Source organism: Schistocerca nitens, chromosome 2 (genome assembly GCF_023898315.1).
Source record: "Schistocerca nitens isolate TAMUIC-IGC-003100 chromosome 2, iqSchNite1.1, whole genome shotgun sequence".
Taxonomy (NCBI): Eukaryota; Metazoa; Arthropoda; class Insecta; order Orthoptera; family Acrididae; genus Schistocerca; species Schistocerca nitens.
Window position 1 is genome coordinate 1,050,950,737 of NC_064615.1, and position 19,381 is coordinate 1,050,970,117.

The following is a 19,381-nucleotide window of genomic DNA, read 5'->3' on the forward strand; positions in this document are numbered from 1 at the left end:
TTAAGATTGAAGGTTCCTTACTTGTCATGTTTTTCATTATTTGGGCCTTCAGCCTCATTTAAAATATTACTTAAAAATAAAATCTTGCAGTTTCTGCCTTCTGAAAATTTATTGTATTTATGTTTTAAATCATGGGCCTTCGGCCGTTATAAAAATTAAAGAGGTTGTGCCCTTAATCCATAAGATTTTGTGACACATTCAGTCGATAGTCAAGCTTGGAATTTTTGCGCTGTAATGTTTGGGCAAGTAAATAAAGTTATATATGTTCGAGTGTAACTGACAGCAGCTCATTTTGGCCACCTCCCACAATTCCAACTACCTGTTCTGTTCTGCGGAAATGTTCTTAAAGAGACTGTATAACGCGGAGGTTCCCTCTCGAAACGATTTGTTCTACTAGGTAGAAGTGGGTGGTCACCTGCTGTTACACACCTGAACAGCAGATCTTCTAGAAGCTTCTCTCCACAACTAAATGTTCCGAGTTCCTCATTCAGAAATCTAATTTTCTGAAGACATAAATCCTTCGACTTGTTATAGTGGCTCTTTATACTTCGGTAATCATTGTTGTTAAATCTGTCTCACATATGCTGATCCCAGTATCTATGTGTACTCGCCCTAAATCGACTAGTCTGTTAGTTGCTATTGGATTCAGTACGTTATAATCATGAGTGGACTCCCCAACTATGTGTTCTAGGAATTTTTCAGGGAAGGCATTTAGTAATGTTTCACAGGGTGTCATCTCACACTCACCACTTACAAAACTGTAATTATCCCAACTGAATGTTGGATGGTTAGTCTGCTCCAATGACGGCGGTAAGGTGTAATGGTCTATACGTTAGACATTTACTCACAGAAATTATTATTTTTATTGTATAGATATAAAATACAATTCCCTCTTAGTATAGTACATCTCAATATGTTGATTTCAAGGTGTGCAGTGTCTTCTTTCCCAATGAAAATTACAAGTTATACAATTTTATGCTCCATATATGATTATGTACTTGGTAAGAATTCGTAGTGTGGGAGAAAACTGAAATCCTCAGACATCGTCACTAGTAGCCTCTTGTACACAGGCGTAGTGATCATTTAAATATTTTCGGTGATGAAGTCCATGTAGGCGGAGACCCTCGTGTAGACTGCTGCTCCCCCTTTCGTGGAGCACGACGTCGGCGAGAAGGAGACGATTCCGACAAGCACTCCGTCCTGCTCCAGTGGGCCTCCATCGTCGCCCTGTACGCAGCACACACAGAGTTTTGTGAGACCACCGCGTTGGTAAACAGAAGAAATGCATAGTGGTAGTCACCACTGCCACTTGCTATGCAAGTTATTAACCCTAGCAATACCAAGGCATTTTCCACAATGTGCATTACCAAGGGAGGGTGGTGGTACTTTATGCCCACCCTTCAAAAATTGAAAAAAGAAACAAAATTTGTGATTGTTGTTTAATTCTATTAGCAACATAATTTTTAAAGAGGTACTGGGGTGTAAGCAGTGTCCGGAACCTGAAAATAAGTTTTAACACACTTTTAGCAAAATCAACGCACTTTCATTAACGTCTACTACGGACATTATGACCACCACAAAAAATTTTTAAAATGAAAATTTGGTTCATTGTCGTAGACTTTTACTCTCAATGTACTCTCCAAAGAGATTCTGATCTGTAATAGTTGCTCCGCATCTAGAATTATTGAATACGACATTCGCTGGGGAAAATGGCATCTACTACTGAGATTTATAGTTTTAGGTTAAGCTTAACTGAATATTTTAAAACATATGTGGTAATCGGTAGAAGAATTCCTTAAAAACAATGAATAATTTTCCTAAATTTTGAAAGGTAAAGTTACTGATTAGAGCGCAACATTTTCAAAATGTGGACATAATAAGCTCTCCACCATACCTTTCTGGTACTGTGAGGGTTAATTGTCATAGACAGGCAGCAACGTTTATAGCAAATGTCTTAGGTACTGTCTGGTCATTAAGACATCATCACTGCCCTATATATCTCATGTCTCTCCTGGGGATAACCGTCTGTCACTAGAAAAGTAAGTATATCATTCAGCGTTATTGTCACTTTGTAATGTCTCTTGCAGCGGTCTCTCCGCGATATTTTCAGAAATTTTTATGAATTATATAACTCAGTACATATCTGGAAATATCTCTTCTTATCTTACCGATTCCTAAAGTTTAATATACTATGACTATCAATGCAAAGCAGTTTCAAGCCCTGTTATTCCTTGGAGCGTGCGTTTACTCCATGGAATAGCTTCTATGCTATCTATGTTTTCTCTTATGAAAAGAATGAAGGATCTTGCCGATTAGCCGTGAAAGAACGAAGATGTCTATGTATGTATTGTTGAGCTAGTCGCCATCTTGATGAGATTCTGTATGAGAAGGAATTTAATACATGAACTAAACTAAAGTAAGTGTGTTCGCGTATTATTTAACTGATTATTATTGACAGTGTCTGCTTACTACGCTGTGTTGCACGGAATCAGTGGGGAACGTCTGATTTACTTCCAATAAATCGGCTAACACGGTCTTACCAGCAGATCTCCGGTCTTCCCTATGTCATCACTGAAAGTTAATAATTATTACAAATGTTTTTAGGAAATCGACTGACAATTTTCGTCGCACCGAGACTTCGAAATTGCTTCACTGCCTTATGGAATTTAAGTTAAGCTCAGTTTAATCAGGATAGAACAGTATTGAACTGTGTGAATGTGATAAGCCTGCTTTGTGAATGAAAATTCCCCTTATATACGCATCTTTTTTACTATCCTGATCAGTGAAGCTAAATCAGGCCGGTGTGGGAGAGGTTTTTAAATTTTAGATCCCACAAAAATATTAAAACTTCTTCATACTTTTTGTAATTTGCAAGGACTCGTAGCTATGCGTTTATTTTTATTTAGTTTCAAATTAGTTATTGGCTTATTATTTTGGTGGCTGAAATAAGCATTAGCTTTAGTCTTATATATACAAAATAACGACAGAAATAGCAGTTCCACTGTAAATAACGGAAACTACAGGCTTCTCGTATTTATGTACCGAGTAAGAGTGATGGATACTCGTAGCACGCAGCACGACGCATACAAGTGTTTTTGCAGACCTCTCTTGTTAATGTAAAACTGGTATGTGGCTCGGTGGCTCTATGTGTTGTGTGAAACAGAATTGGGCTCAACGGAGAATTACAAACCCTACGCAAAAATTGGATTTTCTAACGAATAGACTAGGCGAGATCGCAACAGAAAATTTGGCAGGAAGTAGAAAATAATATTTCATAAGCAACTTATAGCATAAAATTAATGTATCTTACGTGGAAGAACAATATTACACCATAACTATTGAACACTGATGAGCACCGTGCGCTAAATGACTTCATTTGTACTCTATTCGACACATATGATTTGTGAGTGCCGATCTATGAACATTGCTTTAGAAGAGACTGAAGAATGTAAGAACAGTTTTTAAAAAAGTATCATTATCCTAATAAGACAGAAGAATTTTTTATTCATAAAAAATCAGAAGACGAAAGTAACATATGGAATCTACTGCTCCTAGATTTATGACAGTGAAATTACTTTTCCATTCGTTGTATTGTAAAAAGTTTCTTACATGGAATTAATACTGTTTCATGAAAAGTATTTCTAAGCAAAATAAAATGTCAATACAGTGTTTGCTAAAAATATTGTAAAGTGTTCGACTATGGATCCAAAAGTCCTGCCTCCGTTTCACGATCAGTCCCTGCATTTTTGTCTGTTACTTACTATATCTTTCACCTTGATAAATATTTGATAACGTGAAAAATGGCGATCTGTATCGTGATTCCGAATCCTCGTTAATCTGTAGGTTCGCCTATAATCGGCTCGATAAGTCAGTTAGTTAAAAGATTGGAATAAGGCGTACTGCCTCCAACAGCCTAGTAAAGCTCTCCGGATGTGTGACAGATTTATCATATTGACACCACAAAATAAAATCTCCCCGCGTCCCATTCAGTTCTAAATGGTTCAAATGGCTCTAAGCACTATGGAACTTCTTAGGTCATCAATCCCCTAGACCTTAGAACTACTTTAACCTAACTAAGGACATCACACACATCCATGCCCGAGGCAGGATTCGAACCTGCGACTGTAGCGGTCGCGCTGTTGAAGACTGTCCCATTCAATTATGAGGAACTCTACAGAACTAATTAACCATAAAAAATTTGAAGAAACAATAGTGCAAAGATAAAATGACGGAAAGTCTTATACTTTTTGGTAGTTATCTCTTATAGATACTTACTAAAAGCCATCATTAAATGACCAGTCTCAGGCATAACCTTGAAACATTTCACTCAGAAGTTACTAGATGTCTTGGTTAGAACGTTAATGTGAAGGATGGTTCACAGGATTAGGGTTAAGTCTGTTTTGGCTTCACTTTCCTTGAAGAAAAGTCTCCTATTATCGAAAACAGCATCAATTTGACGGAGAATACTACAACTCTGTGCAGTTCAGCTGTTGTTTCATGGTCTGCATTTGTTACGCAGATAAAAATTAGTTTATTCGTCCGATCAGAAATCTTTATCTTCCATCAGTTTCAACTGAGTGACACCAGTAGCTTTTACTTTTACTCTTATCAAAACACAAATTATGTACGAGTGCAGTGTTCATGCTTGCCTCTCGATCTCACACAATGTACAAATTATTATTATTATTTGTTTTTTCTTTTCCAGGTCATCAGTCTTATGACAGTTTTGATGCGGCCCGCCACGACTTCCTCGCCCCAGAGAACCACTTCCACCCAACGACCTCAGTTACTTGATGGACATATTCCAACCTACTCTACCCTAGTTATATCTTCCACAGGTCGCACGTTACAGTCCCTCGTCCCCATGCCATTATCATCTTCTTTACATACTGAGTTACCTGTTCACTGGCGTCATATATTTTCTCTAAGTTATCATCTGCTCCTTGTTCCTTTGGCGTGTATACCTAAAACACGGTTCTTGGTGCTGGTTTTCTATCGATTCGATGAGAACAATCCTAACATCAATTTGTTCAAATAAATTCACTTCCTAACGCAACTTCCCATTAATAACGAATCCGAATTCGGTGATACCATTTTCTGCTGCTGTTGATGCAACTCTCTACGCTCCCCACATGATATCTTAATCTTCTTTCATTTTCACTTCACTAATCCCAACAGTATCTGGACAAAGCATTTGCATTTTCCTTTTCAGATGTTCTACCGGGTTCGCGTTCCTGACATTCCACGTTCTAACACCGAGAATGTTATCCTTTGGTTATTCATTCAATAATTTTTTCATGGTTTCTTCCCCCTTTGCAGTCCCCTAACGGAGATACTAATGAGAGGCTAGTCTTAGATACTTAGCCAATGGAGAGGTCATTATCTTTAATGCTGTGGTTTCCATTGTCTTCTGCATCCTCTTGCAGTCGATCTTTATTAATTGTTCCGCATTTTGTGAGAAATTTCCCACACGAATGAAAATTTACCGAACGTAAATGTTCGTACTATTAGATCTCCAAACGGAAACGTGCGTTAACAAGAAAAACTTTTAAAAATATTGATTTGATTCTCCTGCGGAAACTGTATATATCTACATCTTGTTCTCCAGGTTCTCCCAATAAGTTTCCGAATTTCTAGATAATTTTCTCCAATTTTCTTTTTCTGGTTTTCCCTGGAGAAGGCAATGTAAAACCTTGTTTTGGAAAATACCTATGTTCACAATTTCATGTTCTTCAATCTCGATCTCTTTCACATCTTGGGGCATCTTGCAGCAGAGCGACTTTTCCCGGTTGAATTCTCTTGCATAATCTGTTTGCATTCATCCGAATCAGATGGCCATAAATTCTCGTTCTAAGTTTTCTTCTCGTTATTTTTAGTTTCTCTGTGTTCTCGAACATATCTTCATTACTTCTTTTCCTGTATTTACGATTTTGTTTTGTTGACACCAGTATTTTATTACAATTTTCCTCTACTTCTTCTACACGTTTCCTGTTTTCGCTCTCAGTCAAATTCAGACTGTCAGCTGCATATAATCATTCTGTTTCTATTACTGTAACATACTGAAACTCTAATTGAGTGTAGATATATTTGTTTTTGTACACATCTTTTGTCAAATTAAAGGCTATTTTCATCCTCCTTGAGATATGTGTATGATGTCTGGTGCACGTTTATACATGGTATCTAAAAGAAAAAAAAAGACCAGTCTCATAGTCCTACAGGCTGTAGTATCGGTGAAAACTAGAAGAAAAGTTACTGTAGTGATATGACCGAAAACTAATAATTGTTTAGGTATGAGCCGTCAAAGATCTCAGTTTATGCCTGCATTTTATTGGTAGATAATGATCTTTCCTTCTTGGGGGACAACAGTCACATAGAATTATTTGAAAGTAATTTCAGCCATTTAACTGTTAATAAATCAACAAGTAACAGTCAAATGGCGGAAATTTCTTTCAAACAATTATTTATAGATGATTCATAGCAGATGCCATAGTAAATTACCACAACACCCCCGTGTGAGGCGTTGAAAATCCTCGAGCAATCACGGACGTAGCTGTATCGCTTCACTGTCATTGTATGGGCAGGAACTGACGGTGGCATACTCGTAGGGTCAAAAAGATTAGCATGTGATCTCAAGCGAATGGAGCTAGGTGTATTAGAAAGTGTGCGTGATTTATTGCGAGTAATAACTGAAAAATGTCAGGATGCGTGGTAGCCACCAGCAGCACCGACACTGATTATAGTGTCCACTTGTAACAGACAGATGGAAATTACTGCAAAAAGTGATGTTTATTACCTGTCTTCCTTTTTCGGTAACTCTAGCTCCAGGAGGAAATCGTGGCACTTTTTATACATACCCGTTATTTATATTCTGTTTTCGTATACTATATTTTAAGATCTCTTTTATCTACAATTATTTTCATAGTGTTGTTTTCTATTTTATTGGCACTGCTATGTCTCCTGCCAGTACTGCATGGTGGTCGGCAAAAGCTAAATTCTAAGATTCTAATTTTTGTTGCCAAACTGCGCTTTCGTTTTGAGTTCTTCTTCATTTTCTGGCACCACCTTTGCTGACTAAAATGTAATTCTCTATACGTTGGCAATAAATGAAATTAGTATTTTCACTCCTTCTCAGGCGACAGATTGGTGTAGCTTTTTACGTCTGTTCTCAATCTTCGTAAGGTACAAAAATTGCAGTTTTGGAGAGCTGTCTTCCTTCCTTAACATTATGTAGAAAAATTTGCAGTTTATTTTTGTTTTAGTCAATTTCACAGAAGCACCTGGAGATTTTTTAACTCAACCTTCATTAAAAACCTTATATGGCGCTAGGTTTGAAGCAACATTTTCGAAATTTGTTTGATTTATCTCTTAACTTTACATTTATTTGAAGAAATCTTTACATACTTGTACAGTTTGTTCTCTACTTCTCCATATGTCGACTTAAATGACAATGTGTGTGGAGTCTAGTCACGATAAGTGTGTATTTTGGCTCTTATTCTGTCACCTTCATCACGTGTTATTTAATCCCTCTTCAAACTCTACGAACAAGTCTTCGAATCCTAACGTTCCGCAATTCGTAGCTCTTTAGCAAATAGTAATAGAGCAAATTGGGTTGGTGAAGTTCGTACCGTTGTCTACTGACAAGGGTAAGGCCTCAGACACGGCCAACCGATTCGGCTCAAATTTGGCAGGTCGCTTGTGCACAACCTAAAACGAAGGAATCTAAGATATTTTTGGTCAACACCCCCGCAATTTTGAGAAAATCACCCCTAAAGGTTATGACGAGCAATCGACTCAAAATTGGAGGCATCGATAGAGAATTGTAAATAGAGCATTTTTCCTCATCAGGTATGGGGTCCGCAAACGCATACTTTTCCAGAAATCGTGGTAAGAAATTTTTTCAACTGCCGTTTCTGTACCCACCTGGTAAACACTTTTCGCCTCCAGCACCGATAGCGCAACGGCCAAAGTAACTGGCTGAGAATCGGAGAACACGGATTCGAATCTCTAAGAAACCTAGCGGATGTTCTTTTTTTTTCGTTTGTATTTTTCCATATCTCAATTGATAGGGATAGGAGGGTTAATAAGGTAAGTAAATCAATAAAGAATGATAATAATAAGGTAGGCAAATAAATTTGTCAAACCTTTTGGGATAGTAAACAACTAAATTGCTACTCCAGGTCACTTTACAATGGCTCTTCCAGTCATTGTTACGTGTCCTCACTTTTCTTCAAACAACTAGGTGGATGGTACTTGTCATATAAACATTCGAAACAAATATACTCACGGCACCAAGAACATCTAATGAATGCATTCTTTCGACAGCTACACTGTACCTTCCGAAGAGTGCGCGAAAAACAAACTTGGTTTACATTTTAAAATATGTCTTTTTTGGGAATTAATTTTGATGCTTACCACGCATTCGATATCATTGCCTGAAAAATCCTTAGCCGGCCGAAGTGGCCGCGCGGTTCTGGCGCTGCAGTCTGGAACCGCGAGACCGCTACGGTCGCAGGTTCGAATCCTGCCTCGGGCATGGATGTGTGTGATGTCCTTAGGTTAGTTAGGTTTAACTAGTTCTAAGTTCTAGGGGACTAATGACCTCAGCAGTTGAGTCCCATAGTGCTCAGAGCCATTTGAACCATTTTGAAAAATCCTTGCGGTTGTGCAATTCCCATTGGGTTTCCAGAAGCACACTGCAGTTCTGAAGCCTAGAAATAAAGATTTTAACCTGGCCATAGAAATAAACATCACACGGCTGGCACACAGGTGTGCAGCTTGGCGGTATTACGTTTGCTGTGCACGTCTGCTGACCCTCGCCATCTATAAACATTGTGTCGTACATTGTAGTGTTAATTTGTCCACTCCAGAAACCCAATATTAGACAAAACGTGTTATCAGAAGAGTATGGTTTTAAAACAGTCTCAAGAAATGTTCTGTAAATCGCATTCGTCAGTTTCCCGGATTTGGAGCAGGTAATGCAAACATTTTTCAACGAGTCGGTTAAACGATTGACCTCTTCTATAAGCCGAGGAGCAATGTAACATTAGTTTCTTGTAAACACAGGTAAACCTTAGGCAAAACTTTTCCAGAGGCTGTGATGTCATATTGCGCCGTGTACGAATGTGTTAGCTTGTTTTTACTACCAACTGCGACAAGGGTTCGTTTTCTCCCTTATGCGGTAACGTGCGTCGAATATTCTCCCGATACTCGCATTCTGTTTGATCGGTGTTGAACACGTAATCACGATTAAAACTGGTCATCAGTGACGCCGTTTGCGTGCTGAAAAGAGATGTCACTTTCTTCATATCCTCTATATTTTGTACCTCCATATGAGGGACGTATTTAGTAACGTGCGGTAACTTCCCGCGTGCCATCTCGTCTGTGACAGGCTCCCAACTATATATTACAGCGCTATTCGAAGGGTGCACATCCTCAATTATTACTACAAACTACATACAGTTCTCGTCATATGTTACTTACGGAAGAACACTATATTCATTCACAAAACGTATTTCATTCGTCGCATTAACGATGGAAGAATCACTATATGTATCCACGAGATCCGCGTCAGCCTAATGAGGGAAAACAACTCTTTGCGATTGACTTCCATAAGACTCGTGCTGGACACCTTCACTCTTCCAGGTTCACAACTGTGATATGACGAAGAGGCCTCGCGTGCATTCTGTCCCGTGCCTCGCTGTAAACAAGCGTCGCGCGGTTGGCTATCTGTGACTTGTGGGCCTTCCTCGTGTCCTGGAGCTGTTTTCCTAGTGGCCCCAGCCCGCCTGTTATCGATACTCGCTCACCTGGGGCACCAAAACGATGCTCCAAGATCCCTCCCGCACTTGACGGTAATGCCCCCGATAAATAGTCATATAAATCACTCCATGTCAGGGTACAATTTTTGGGCGAGACACGTGATTAGTTCCAAACCTCGACAAATACGCACTGCGGTCTCAGAGCTGGCAAGAATGCTTCTAAATGTGAATGTGTGGTCAAGGAAATCACTTTCCTCGCTAGGTACTGATGCCAAAAGCGAGTAAATACAAGAGTCCGTTAGCACGAACTAACGGGCTTCGTCCGGCTTTGCCAAACGGAACGCGGCAAGTTTCGCTCTGTTTCCGCCACGTTTCGCGAGACGCAGCGTGCTTCGGCACCGCCTGATTCAGAGCTTCTTCCTCCTCGTCGTCGCCCGCAGCAGCATGATACAGCAAACACTCTTGCATACATTTTGTCTAGAGTGAATACGAGGGCATCTGACCAGCAAGGATTGCAACTTTGGTAAGATCGCAGTTTTCAGCCAGCCTTGCGCTCGCCTCACATAATCGGGAGCTGTGTTGTTCCGTTTTCGGGAGTTTTTAAGGACAAATCGCAGATGTAGGCACGTGTCTTTATTCAAATTCTGATTCCGAACAAGTGTTGGTCTTAATACATCTCCAGAAGACGCATCCGTAAACTTAAGTGACCTACTAGTAGCATAATACAATGAAGAGCCAAAGAAACCGGGACATCTGCTTAATATGGTGTAGGCCCCCCGCGTGCTCCCAGAAGTGCCACAATACGACGTAGCACGGACTCCACTAATGTCTGAAGTAGTGGTGGAGAGAACTGACACCATGAATCCTGCAAGGCTGTCCATAAATCTGTAAGAGTACGAGGGAGTGGAGATCTCTTCTGAACAGCACGTTGCAAGGCATCCCAGATATGTTCAGTAATGTTCATGTTTGGGAGATCTGATGGCCAGACAGTGGTGTCACCGCCAGACACCACACTTGCTAGGTGGGTAGCCTTTAAATCGGCCGCGGTCCGTTAATATGCGTCGGACCCGCGTGTCGCCACTATCAGTGATTGCAGACCGAGCGCCGCCACACGTCAGGTCTAGTCTAGAGACTCCCTAGCACTCGGCCCAGTTGTACAGCCGACTTTGCTAGCGATGGTTCACTGTCTACATACGCTCTCATTTGCAGAGACGACAGTTTAGCCTAGCTTTCAGCTACGTCATTTCCAAGACCTAGTAAGGCGCCATATTCAGTAATGTATTGTGAACAGATAATATTGTGAATCATGTACTGTCAAGAGCGACGTTCATCATTAATAGATAAAGATAAGTATCAAACTAATTATGTCCGCCTTCTGAATTCTCATTCCTTGTCATGTTCCAGACCTCACGTCAGTATAATTCTTCCCTCTTCACGCCAGCCTGCGTGAGCTAAAACGCGGGCATTTCAGCCTCCATTGGTAACACGGTGTTGGCTCTTCTGCCAACACAACACAAAGTGTTTAAACATAAAAGAGTGTTCCTGGAACCATTCTGTAGCAATTCTGAACAAGGGGCGTGTCGCATTGACCTACTGGAATTGCTCAAGTCAGTCGGAATGCACAATAGACATCAACGAATGCAGGTGCTCAGACAGGATGCTTACGTACGTGACACCTGTCAGAGACGTATCTAGAAGCATCACGCGTCCCATATCACTCCAACTGCACACCTCCCACACCATTACAAAGCCTCCACCAGCTTGAACAGTTCCTTACTGACATGCAGGATCCATGGATTTATGAAGTTGTTCCCATATCCATATACGTCCATCGGATCGATACAAACGAGACTCGTCCGACCAGCAACATGTTTTCAGTCATCAACAGTCCAATGTCGGTGTTGACGGGCCCAGGCGAGGCGTAAAGCTTTGTGTCGTGCAGTCATCAAGGATACATGAGTGGGCCTTCGGCTCCTAAAGCTCATATCGCTGATGTTTCGTTGAATGGTTCGAACACTTTGTTGATGGTCCAGCATTGAAATCTGCAGCAATTCGCGGAAGAGTTGCACTTCTGTCACGTTGAACGATTCTCTTCAGTTGTTGTTGGTCCCGTGTTTGCAGGATCTTTTTCCGGCCGCAGACAAGTCGGAGCTTCGATATTTTACCGGATTCCTGATATTCACGGGAGACTCGTGAAATGGTCGTACGGGAAAATCCCCACTTCATCGCTACCTCGGAGATGCTGTGTCCAATCGTTCGTGCGCCGACTGTTCCTGGAACCATTCTGTAGCAATTCTGAACAAGGGGCGTGTCTCGTTCAAACTCGCTTAAATCTTGATAACCTGCCATTGTATCAGCAGTAACCGATCTAACAACAGAGCCAGACACTTGTCTTATATATGCGTTGCCGACCGCAGAGCCATATTCTGCCTGTTTACATATCTCTGTATTTGAATACGCATGTCTGTACCAGTTTCTGTGGCGCATCAGTGTATATACTCCTGCAGTACACCCGGTGTGAGATGATCCCTGACAGTTTCTGTATGTAGGCTGGGCGCAACTCCTTCGCGTAACTACAACTCAATTTCGTGAATGTCTCTATGGCAGTGGCTCTTCATAGCTCAATAGATGTCTACTGCTTTCGCCCAAAGCCGTTTGCACTTCGTACGTGAAATCTGTCAAAAGCGCCGCTAGGTGACAGGAATTTCTCTAAGTTGATTTGACTATAGTGTGTCTTACTTGTAAAAAAATCTATTTAAACTTCATGCGTGATGCAACAGTTGTTCAACCATTTCTATATTTATGACAACATATTTCCTGATCTATGGGTCATAAAACGATATAACTTTGTAGGTACATTCAGCGGCATATGGGAACAGTGTATGCGAAATATATTGCGAGTAGAGTTAGTAAGAAAGAAGTAATAAATTTAATCGTCTTGCATAAGGCTGCAGTTTTTCACGCAGCTGTTTATGACGCCATATCTGCTGCACTATCTGCGGTACCATGATACAAGTTTGTAAGTGCATTTAGCAGTGTATATGGGTTCTGTCGGTGAACTTTATTGCGAATAGAGTTAGCAGCGCAGAAGTATTAATTTAAGCGCCATGCATGTTGTAGCAGTTTTACACGCATCTCATTGTTTATTACGTTATAGCTCCTAGCTTTGGTAGTAAGGTGGTTCTTGACCGTCGGCAGTTGTTGCTCGAGAGTAAGGGATACGTTTATCAAATTTGTCTGAAACCGGTCCAGTGGTTTAAGAGGAGATGCGAAATATACATACATCAACTTTAGTGATATGTCTGGGCATCTTTTGTTAACCTTTGATACTGTTTCGAAAGAAGAGTTAAGTGTTCTTTTTCGATGTTTATCCAAAATCACTCTGGAAAAAAACTGTATAGTTGGCTTACTGGCGAACTATATGATTATTCTATTACATTAAATCTTGTGTATTCATTAACTTCTACCTATCCCAGCTTTTACCAATTTCAACCATACGTATTTGAATGCATACTGAAAATTTTATATATTTTCATGGTGTGGTAAGCTTCTTGCTTACGCTTGAACTTGTATTCAGGGCTACGTTCCACATACGTTCTCTGTTTAACTTATATGTGATTAACAAGTTTCAGCAATCAAGGTAAATAAGTAGCTGATTTTGCTACTCAGATAACTTCGAGTGCTGATATTACGTGATTGTGGATCACTACATTCACCAACACGTTATATGTTACAGGTCATTAGCCATAGTAGGTAACAGTTTGGCAAAGACATTTGATCCTGCATGAGTTGGACCCACGTTTTGCCACTCCCACACTTGTAAGATTTGTCGTAGGTGATAAATAATTTCACGCAAGTCTTCAACGTACACTTCCACCTATCGCTGGTAAAAGGGTCAAATCTTCCATCTATCAAATTAACTTTCTGGAGGTAAATTTCAGGGCATAATATGTATTTATCAGTTTACATCAATACCTGCAATATCACATGAGAAGTGATGAGAAGTGATCGGCTCACAAATTTAAAAAAAAAAAAGCGCAGAGCGCAATATGTATTCTGGAAATGTAGCCTCAGCAGCACTTAGACCTAAGCAAGCGTAGGGAGGCTGTTTGGTCTATATACTTACCGCACACATGGAAATGCCTTCATCGAAAGGTCCTGTACACAAAATGGCTTCTGTGAGCACAAACGATGTCACATTCATGTACTGAAGGTATTCCAGGCAAGTTCCATAGTCATAGATAGTGACGGTGACAGTCTGTAATATCTCAGTGGGTCGACCAGTCTCCGTGTATCCCCAACCCCAAAGGGTTGCGTCGGACCCTCCTGAAATGTGGACAAGAGGATACAGAGGCAATCTAAATTTATGGTTTGTTACCATGTACAGGACGCGAAACAATATGTGTGTGGCAACAGTACATGGATATATTAACGCAAAGGCAAGCATAAGAGGGAAACCCATAAATATTTTATAAAATTATGAGAGTTAATTAATATTTATTGATTAAATTATACGTACATCGAGCCATGTACGCATGTGGCAACTTTATGCAGATACGAAATTACAATGCAAATATTATTTGGAAATAACAAGGAGGAACTCACAGATTCTGCCCCGAGGGGTTATGGGAAAAAATTTAGTTAATTGTTAAATTTACAAATGTTTTATTACTCAAAATTAAAATGTTTGTAGTTAAGTACTAGCAAAAATCATTACTACCTCGGTACCTATCGGGGAACAGTGATACTAACAACACAAGCAGTCATAGTTTTAAGTATTTGTGAAAATAACAACACTAGCACCTAACAGGAATTCTTGATTGATGTAATTAACTTTATATCGTGAACTAGATAAACAACAATATACAAATGACTAAAGTTGCTAAACTATAAACAATATCTAACTCTGAGAACTGAGTATGCTTTGATTCCCCAACGTGATACAGAGGCCCGAAATACTGACACTTGATCTGATATTCTGAAAAACTGTATGTTTTAGATTTATGTTAAAAAATGACGAAATTCCTCCAGCTGTATTAAGGTGTTGGTTTTATTGGCGACTAGTATCGGTGTTGTTGCAACATCATCTTCAGGCCCATACTTGTTGACAGCAACTGTATGTGTCTAACACAGGTAGTCAGTGGTGTGATAGGCGTGTTCCATGCGGAACGCGGAAGGCAGGTTAGAGCTACTACCTGCCTTACGCATGGAACACGGTTATCTCACCACTGCCGGCAGGTGTGGCTGAGCGGTTCTAGGCGCTTCAGTCTGGAACCGCGCGACCGCTACGGTCGCAGGTTCGAATCCTGCCTCGGGCATGGATGTGTGTGATGTCCTTAGGTTAGTTAAGTTTAAGTAGTTCAAAGTTCTAGGGGACTGATGACCTCAGATGTTAAGTCCCATAGTGCTCAGAGCCATTTGAACCATTTATCTCACCACTGACTACTAGTGTTAGACACATACAGTTGCTGTCAACAGGTATGGGCGTGAAGATGATATTGTAACAACATCGAAACTAGTTGCCAATAAAACCAAGACCTTAATACAGCTGGAGGAATTTCGTCATTTTTTAACATATTATACTAGCTGGCGTCCCAAATCGTCCATTTCAATTATGGAGATACGAAGTGTATGTTTTGGTTCGCAGTCGCAATTTATTTATTTTGCATGTTGGCTACCATTTTTGGCACACAGTACCATCCTCAGGCGACACCCTGTCATCCAGTCGTCACGCCAGCTTTCCAGGCGAAAGCCGGCACTTCACTGAACGAGACTGTGGTAATAGTCATCTCTGTCCCTTTGTTATCTTTGACAGTTACTGCTCGTGCGTTGTTTTACATATCCTCCACGTTTAATTCTTTCGGGAAGTTCACACAACCGCCACTGTTTATGTTTGGTTCGAAGCTTTAATGTAATGTGTATTATTGTTGTTCCATACTACCAACGGTACTTCTCAACTGGCTGGCAGGCTGTACAGCCAACAAGCAACACTCATCTAATGTTTACCATCCATCTTTATTACTGGAGCCTATCAAAGACCTTATGCTCACATTGGATCTTGGTACTTGTTGCCACAATTCCTGTAGTAGCTATTTCATACATTTACTTTAATTTTCTTTCTTCCGATTTGGTTTCCGTTTCTGGTTACAACCAGCCTGGGTAGCAGTGCCTGTTAAAGAGTTACTTCCCGGACAGGGAGAGGAGCCGCCTTCGCATTGAATCCGTCCGGCGGTCTAATGATGAAGATGGTGCCCTGACCAGCCATAATGTAATTTTTAAACGGTTTTCCAGATCCGACTGGGTGAATATTTGACTGGTATTACAGTCCCGCATCATGTACACGATTTGGAAACATTTAGGGATCTCTCACACGCTTCCACATAAATAATACTACACACAGACAGTTGCGGTTCACACACTATGTCCCCAGCGGTAAAGGGCAAAAGGCAAAAGAAAAAGTTGAAGACGTACTGTTTTCAGTTTCAGTATTGTCTCTGAGGGGCCCAACGACAAGAAATTGTTGTGAATAAACTATAATAATTACCTCCATTCAATTCGATTTTTCTAGACAATGTAAGGGTTTTGTTAGAATACTTTCTGTTTACTATAATATTACTGCCCATTACGAAACTTAGTCCGGCAGATAATAAGCTGACAATCTGGCCACACCGTCCTGTACCAGGGAAGTTTTAATCACATGTAAGTATCAACTTACAAAGGAACAATCAGACCTGTTAAACACGGGTTTTGATAACTGTTGAGTATGTTGTTAAGGAAAGTGTCCTTAATACGGGGATAACGGCTTTTCATGTGAGAACCTCTAGTTTCCGATAAACTAGTTTCATGGTACCAGCCATTAATTTAACGCTACTCATGTTTCGACCAAGCGAGCGTAGCGCAGCGGCCAGCGTTCACGCCTTCAGCGCTGGTGGTAGGGATTAGAATTCTGTCGGTATGTTTATATTTTTTCAGTTTCATTGGTCAGAATATCACTAAGTAGTATATGCCATGCAAACAAACTAAAAATAGTCTTTTTTGTGGTATTAATTTCATTAATAGGTCGATCATTGCAGTCATCTTTCTTCAAATGTGTATTCCGTTTGTTACATAATTGACACACAGTCAAAATGGGTTTAGAAAACATAGTTTCTGCTAAACACAACTAGCTCTTTATTCACATGAAGTGCTGAATGCTATTGACAAGGGATTTCAGATCGATACCGTATTCCTGGATTTCCGGAAGGCTTTTGACTCTGTACCGTACAAGCGGCTGGTAGTAAAATTGCGTGCTTATGGAATATCGTCCCATTTATGTGACTGGATTTGCGATTTCCTGTCAGAGAGGTCACAGTTCGTAGTAACTGATGGAAAGTCATCGAGTAAAACAGAAGTGATTTCAGGCGTTCCCCAAGATAGTGTTACAGGCCCTTTGTTGTTCCTTATCTATGTAAACGATTTGGGAGACAATCTGAGCAGCCGTCTTTGGTTGTTTGCAGATGACGCTGTCATTTATCGACTAATAAAGTCATCAGAAGATCAAAACAAACTGCTAAACGTTTTAGAAAAAAAATGTGTGAATGGTGCGAAAAGTGGCAGGTAACCCTAAATAACGAAACGTGTGAGGTCATGCACATGAGTGCTAAAAGGAACTCGTTCAACTTCGGTTACACGATAAATCAGTCTAATCTAAGAGCCGCAAATTCAACTAAATACCTAGGTATTACAATTACGATGAACTTAAATTGGAAAGAACACATAGAAAATGTTATGGGGAAGGCTAACCAAAGGCTGCGTTTTATTGGCAGGACACTTAGAAAATGTTAACAGACCTACTAAGGAGACTGCCTATACTACGCTTGTCCGTCCTCTTTTAGAAAAGTGCTGCGCTGTGTGGGATCCTTACCAGGTAGGACTGACGGAGTGCATCGAAAAAGTTCAAAGAAAGGCAGCACGTATTGTATTATGGCGAAATATGGGAGAGAGTGCCACAGAAATGACGTAGAATTTGGGACGGAAATCATTAAAAGAAAGGCGTTTTTCGTTGCGACGGTATCTTCTCACGAAATTCCAATCACCAACTTTCTCCTCGGAATGCGAAAATATTTTGTTGACACCGACCTACATAGGGCGGAACGATCACCACGATAACATAAGGGAGATCAGAGCTCGTACGTAAAGATACATTTGTTCCTTCTCTCCGCGTGCTATACGAGATTGGAATAATAGAGAATTGTGAAGTGGTTCGATGAACCCTCTCACAGGCACTTAAATGTGATTTTCAGAGTATCCATGTAGGTGTAGATTACAAAATCGTCATTCTCGCCATCACTTTCTGTGGTAGAACGGAATTCCGAATGGTACTTGATGCAGAAGCAACTGAAACGCAACTTTGTGTAGCACCATGCACATTTTACGAACACTATTGCTTTGGAGAAACACAGATTTCCAACATCGATACCGAAAACCAATTTCATTTATACTCAAAAAAATGGTTCTCTCACTTCGACCAACTTCGATGTGAACCATGCGTATTTGATCAGTCCTGTGAAAGGAGGTGCACCACACTGATTCAGAATTAAATAATGTATTTTTGTGCAACCAACCCATCAAACGGTTTCTCTATTACTCTATATCAAGTCGAGAGCATTTTCAATTCTTTCGTGATAATATTAGCTTGCCTGTTGCTGTGGCCGCCCATTCAGACATCGTAGAGCCTACTCCACAAGCATCCCACTTCACGTCCAACCAACACGGGATGCCTGCACCACAGAGAACGTGCAGTTCGAGGTACTGCTTGTAAGCATACAGAACTGCCACCCCGGCACTCACAGACAGACACCTCTTCCAGCTGGCCCATATCTTGCAGATGGACGTGGTATGGTCGACAAACTTCTTGACATTGCAGAATTGTTGGATTGTGATTTCTTCCCGTGACGAGATGGGTTTATCTGTTATTATTTGTTATTGTATATTGGTGACGATCCGCAGTTGTGATCGAATATGTTATTCTTTTGGAGATTGTATTATTGTTTCGTTTTGGTGAGTCCAATAAAATGTTTTTGGACTTGGTTTCTGTTGTGGTTGGCAAGAGAGCCAACACCGTTTTACTAAAGGAGGCCGAAAGGCACGCGTTTTAGCTCACGCAGGCTGGCGTGAGGTCTGGAACAGGACAAGGAAATTAGAATTTAGAAAGCGGTCGTAGCAGGTGGAATACTTAACTTTAATCCATTAATGATGAACGTCGGTCTTGACGGTACAGGATTCACAATATCAATAGTAACTGATAACGGCGCCTTGCTAGGTCGTAGCAAATGACGTAGCTGAAGGCTATGCTAAACTATCGTCTCGGCAAATGAGAACGTAAGTAGGCAGTGAACCATCGCTAGCAAAGTCGGTTGTACAACTGGGGAGAGTGCTGGGGAGTCTCTCTAGACTAGACTTGCCGTGTGGCGGCGCTCGGTCTGCAATCACTGATAGTGGCGACACGCGGGTCCGACGTATACTAACGGACCACTGTCGATTTAAAGGCTACCACCTAGCAAGTGTGGTGTCTGGCGGTGACACCACATTTATTATATTTCTATTCTGTTAGCGCAGACAGTTCACCTGTGAAAATGAGGTGG

At 40.7% G+C, this 19,381-nt stretch overlaps 1 protein-coding gene across 1 annotated transcript in view; it reads right to left on the minus strand.

Moving 5' to 3' along the window:
* Positions 1-849: 849 nt before the first annotated feature.
* LOC126234777 (chymotrypsin-like elastase family member 1) overlaps positions 850-19,381 on the minus strand; it is a 65,563-nt gene continuing 47,031 nt past the window's right edge. The window contains exons 6-7 of the mRNA XM_049943526.1: positions 13,885-14,084; positions 850-1,227 (exon numbers count right to left, since the gene is read on the minus strand). Of these exons, the coding sequence (XP_049799483.1) occupies positions 1,084-1,227; positions 13,885-14,084 (344 nt within the window). The 3' untranslated portion in view covers positions 850-1,083. The remainder of the gene's footprint in view (positions 1,228-13,884; positions 14,085-19,381) is intronic.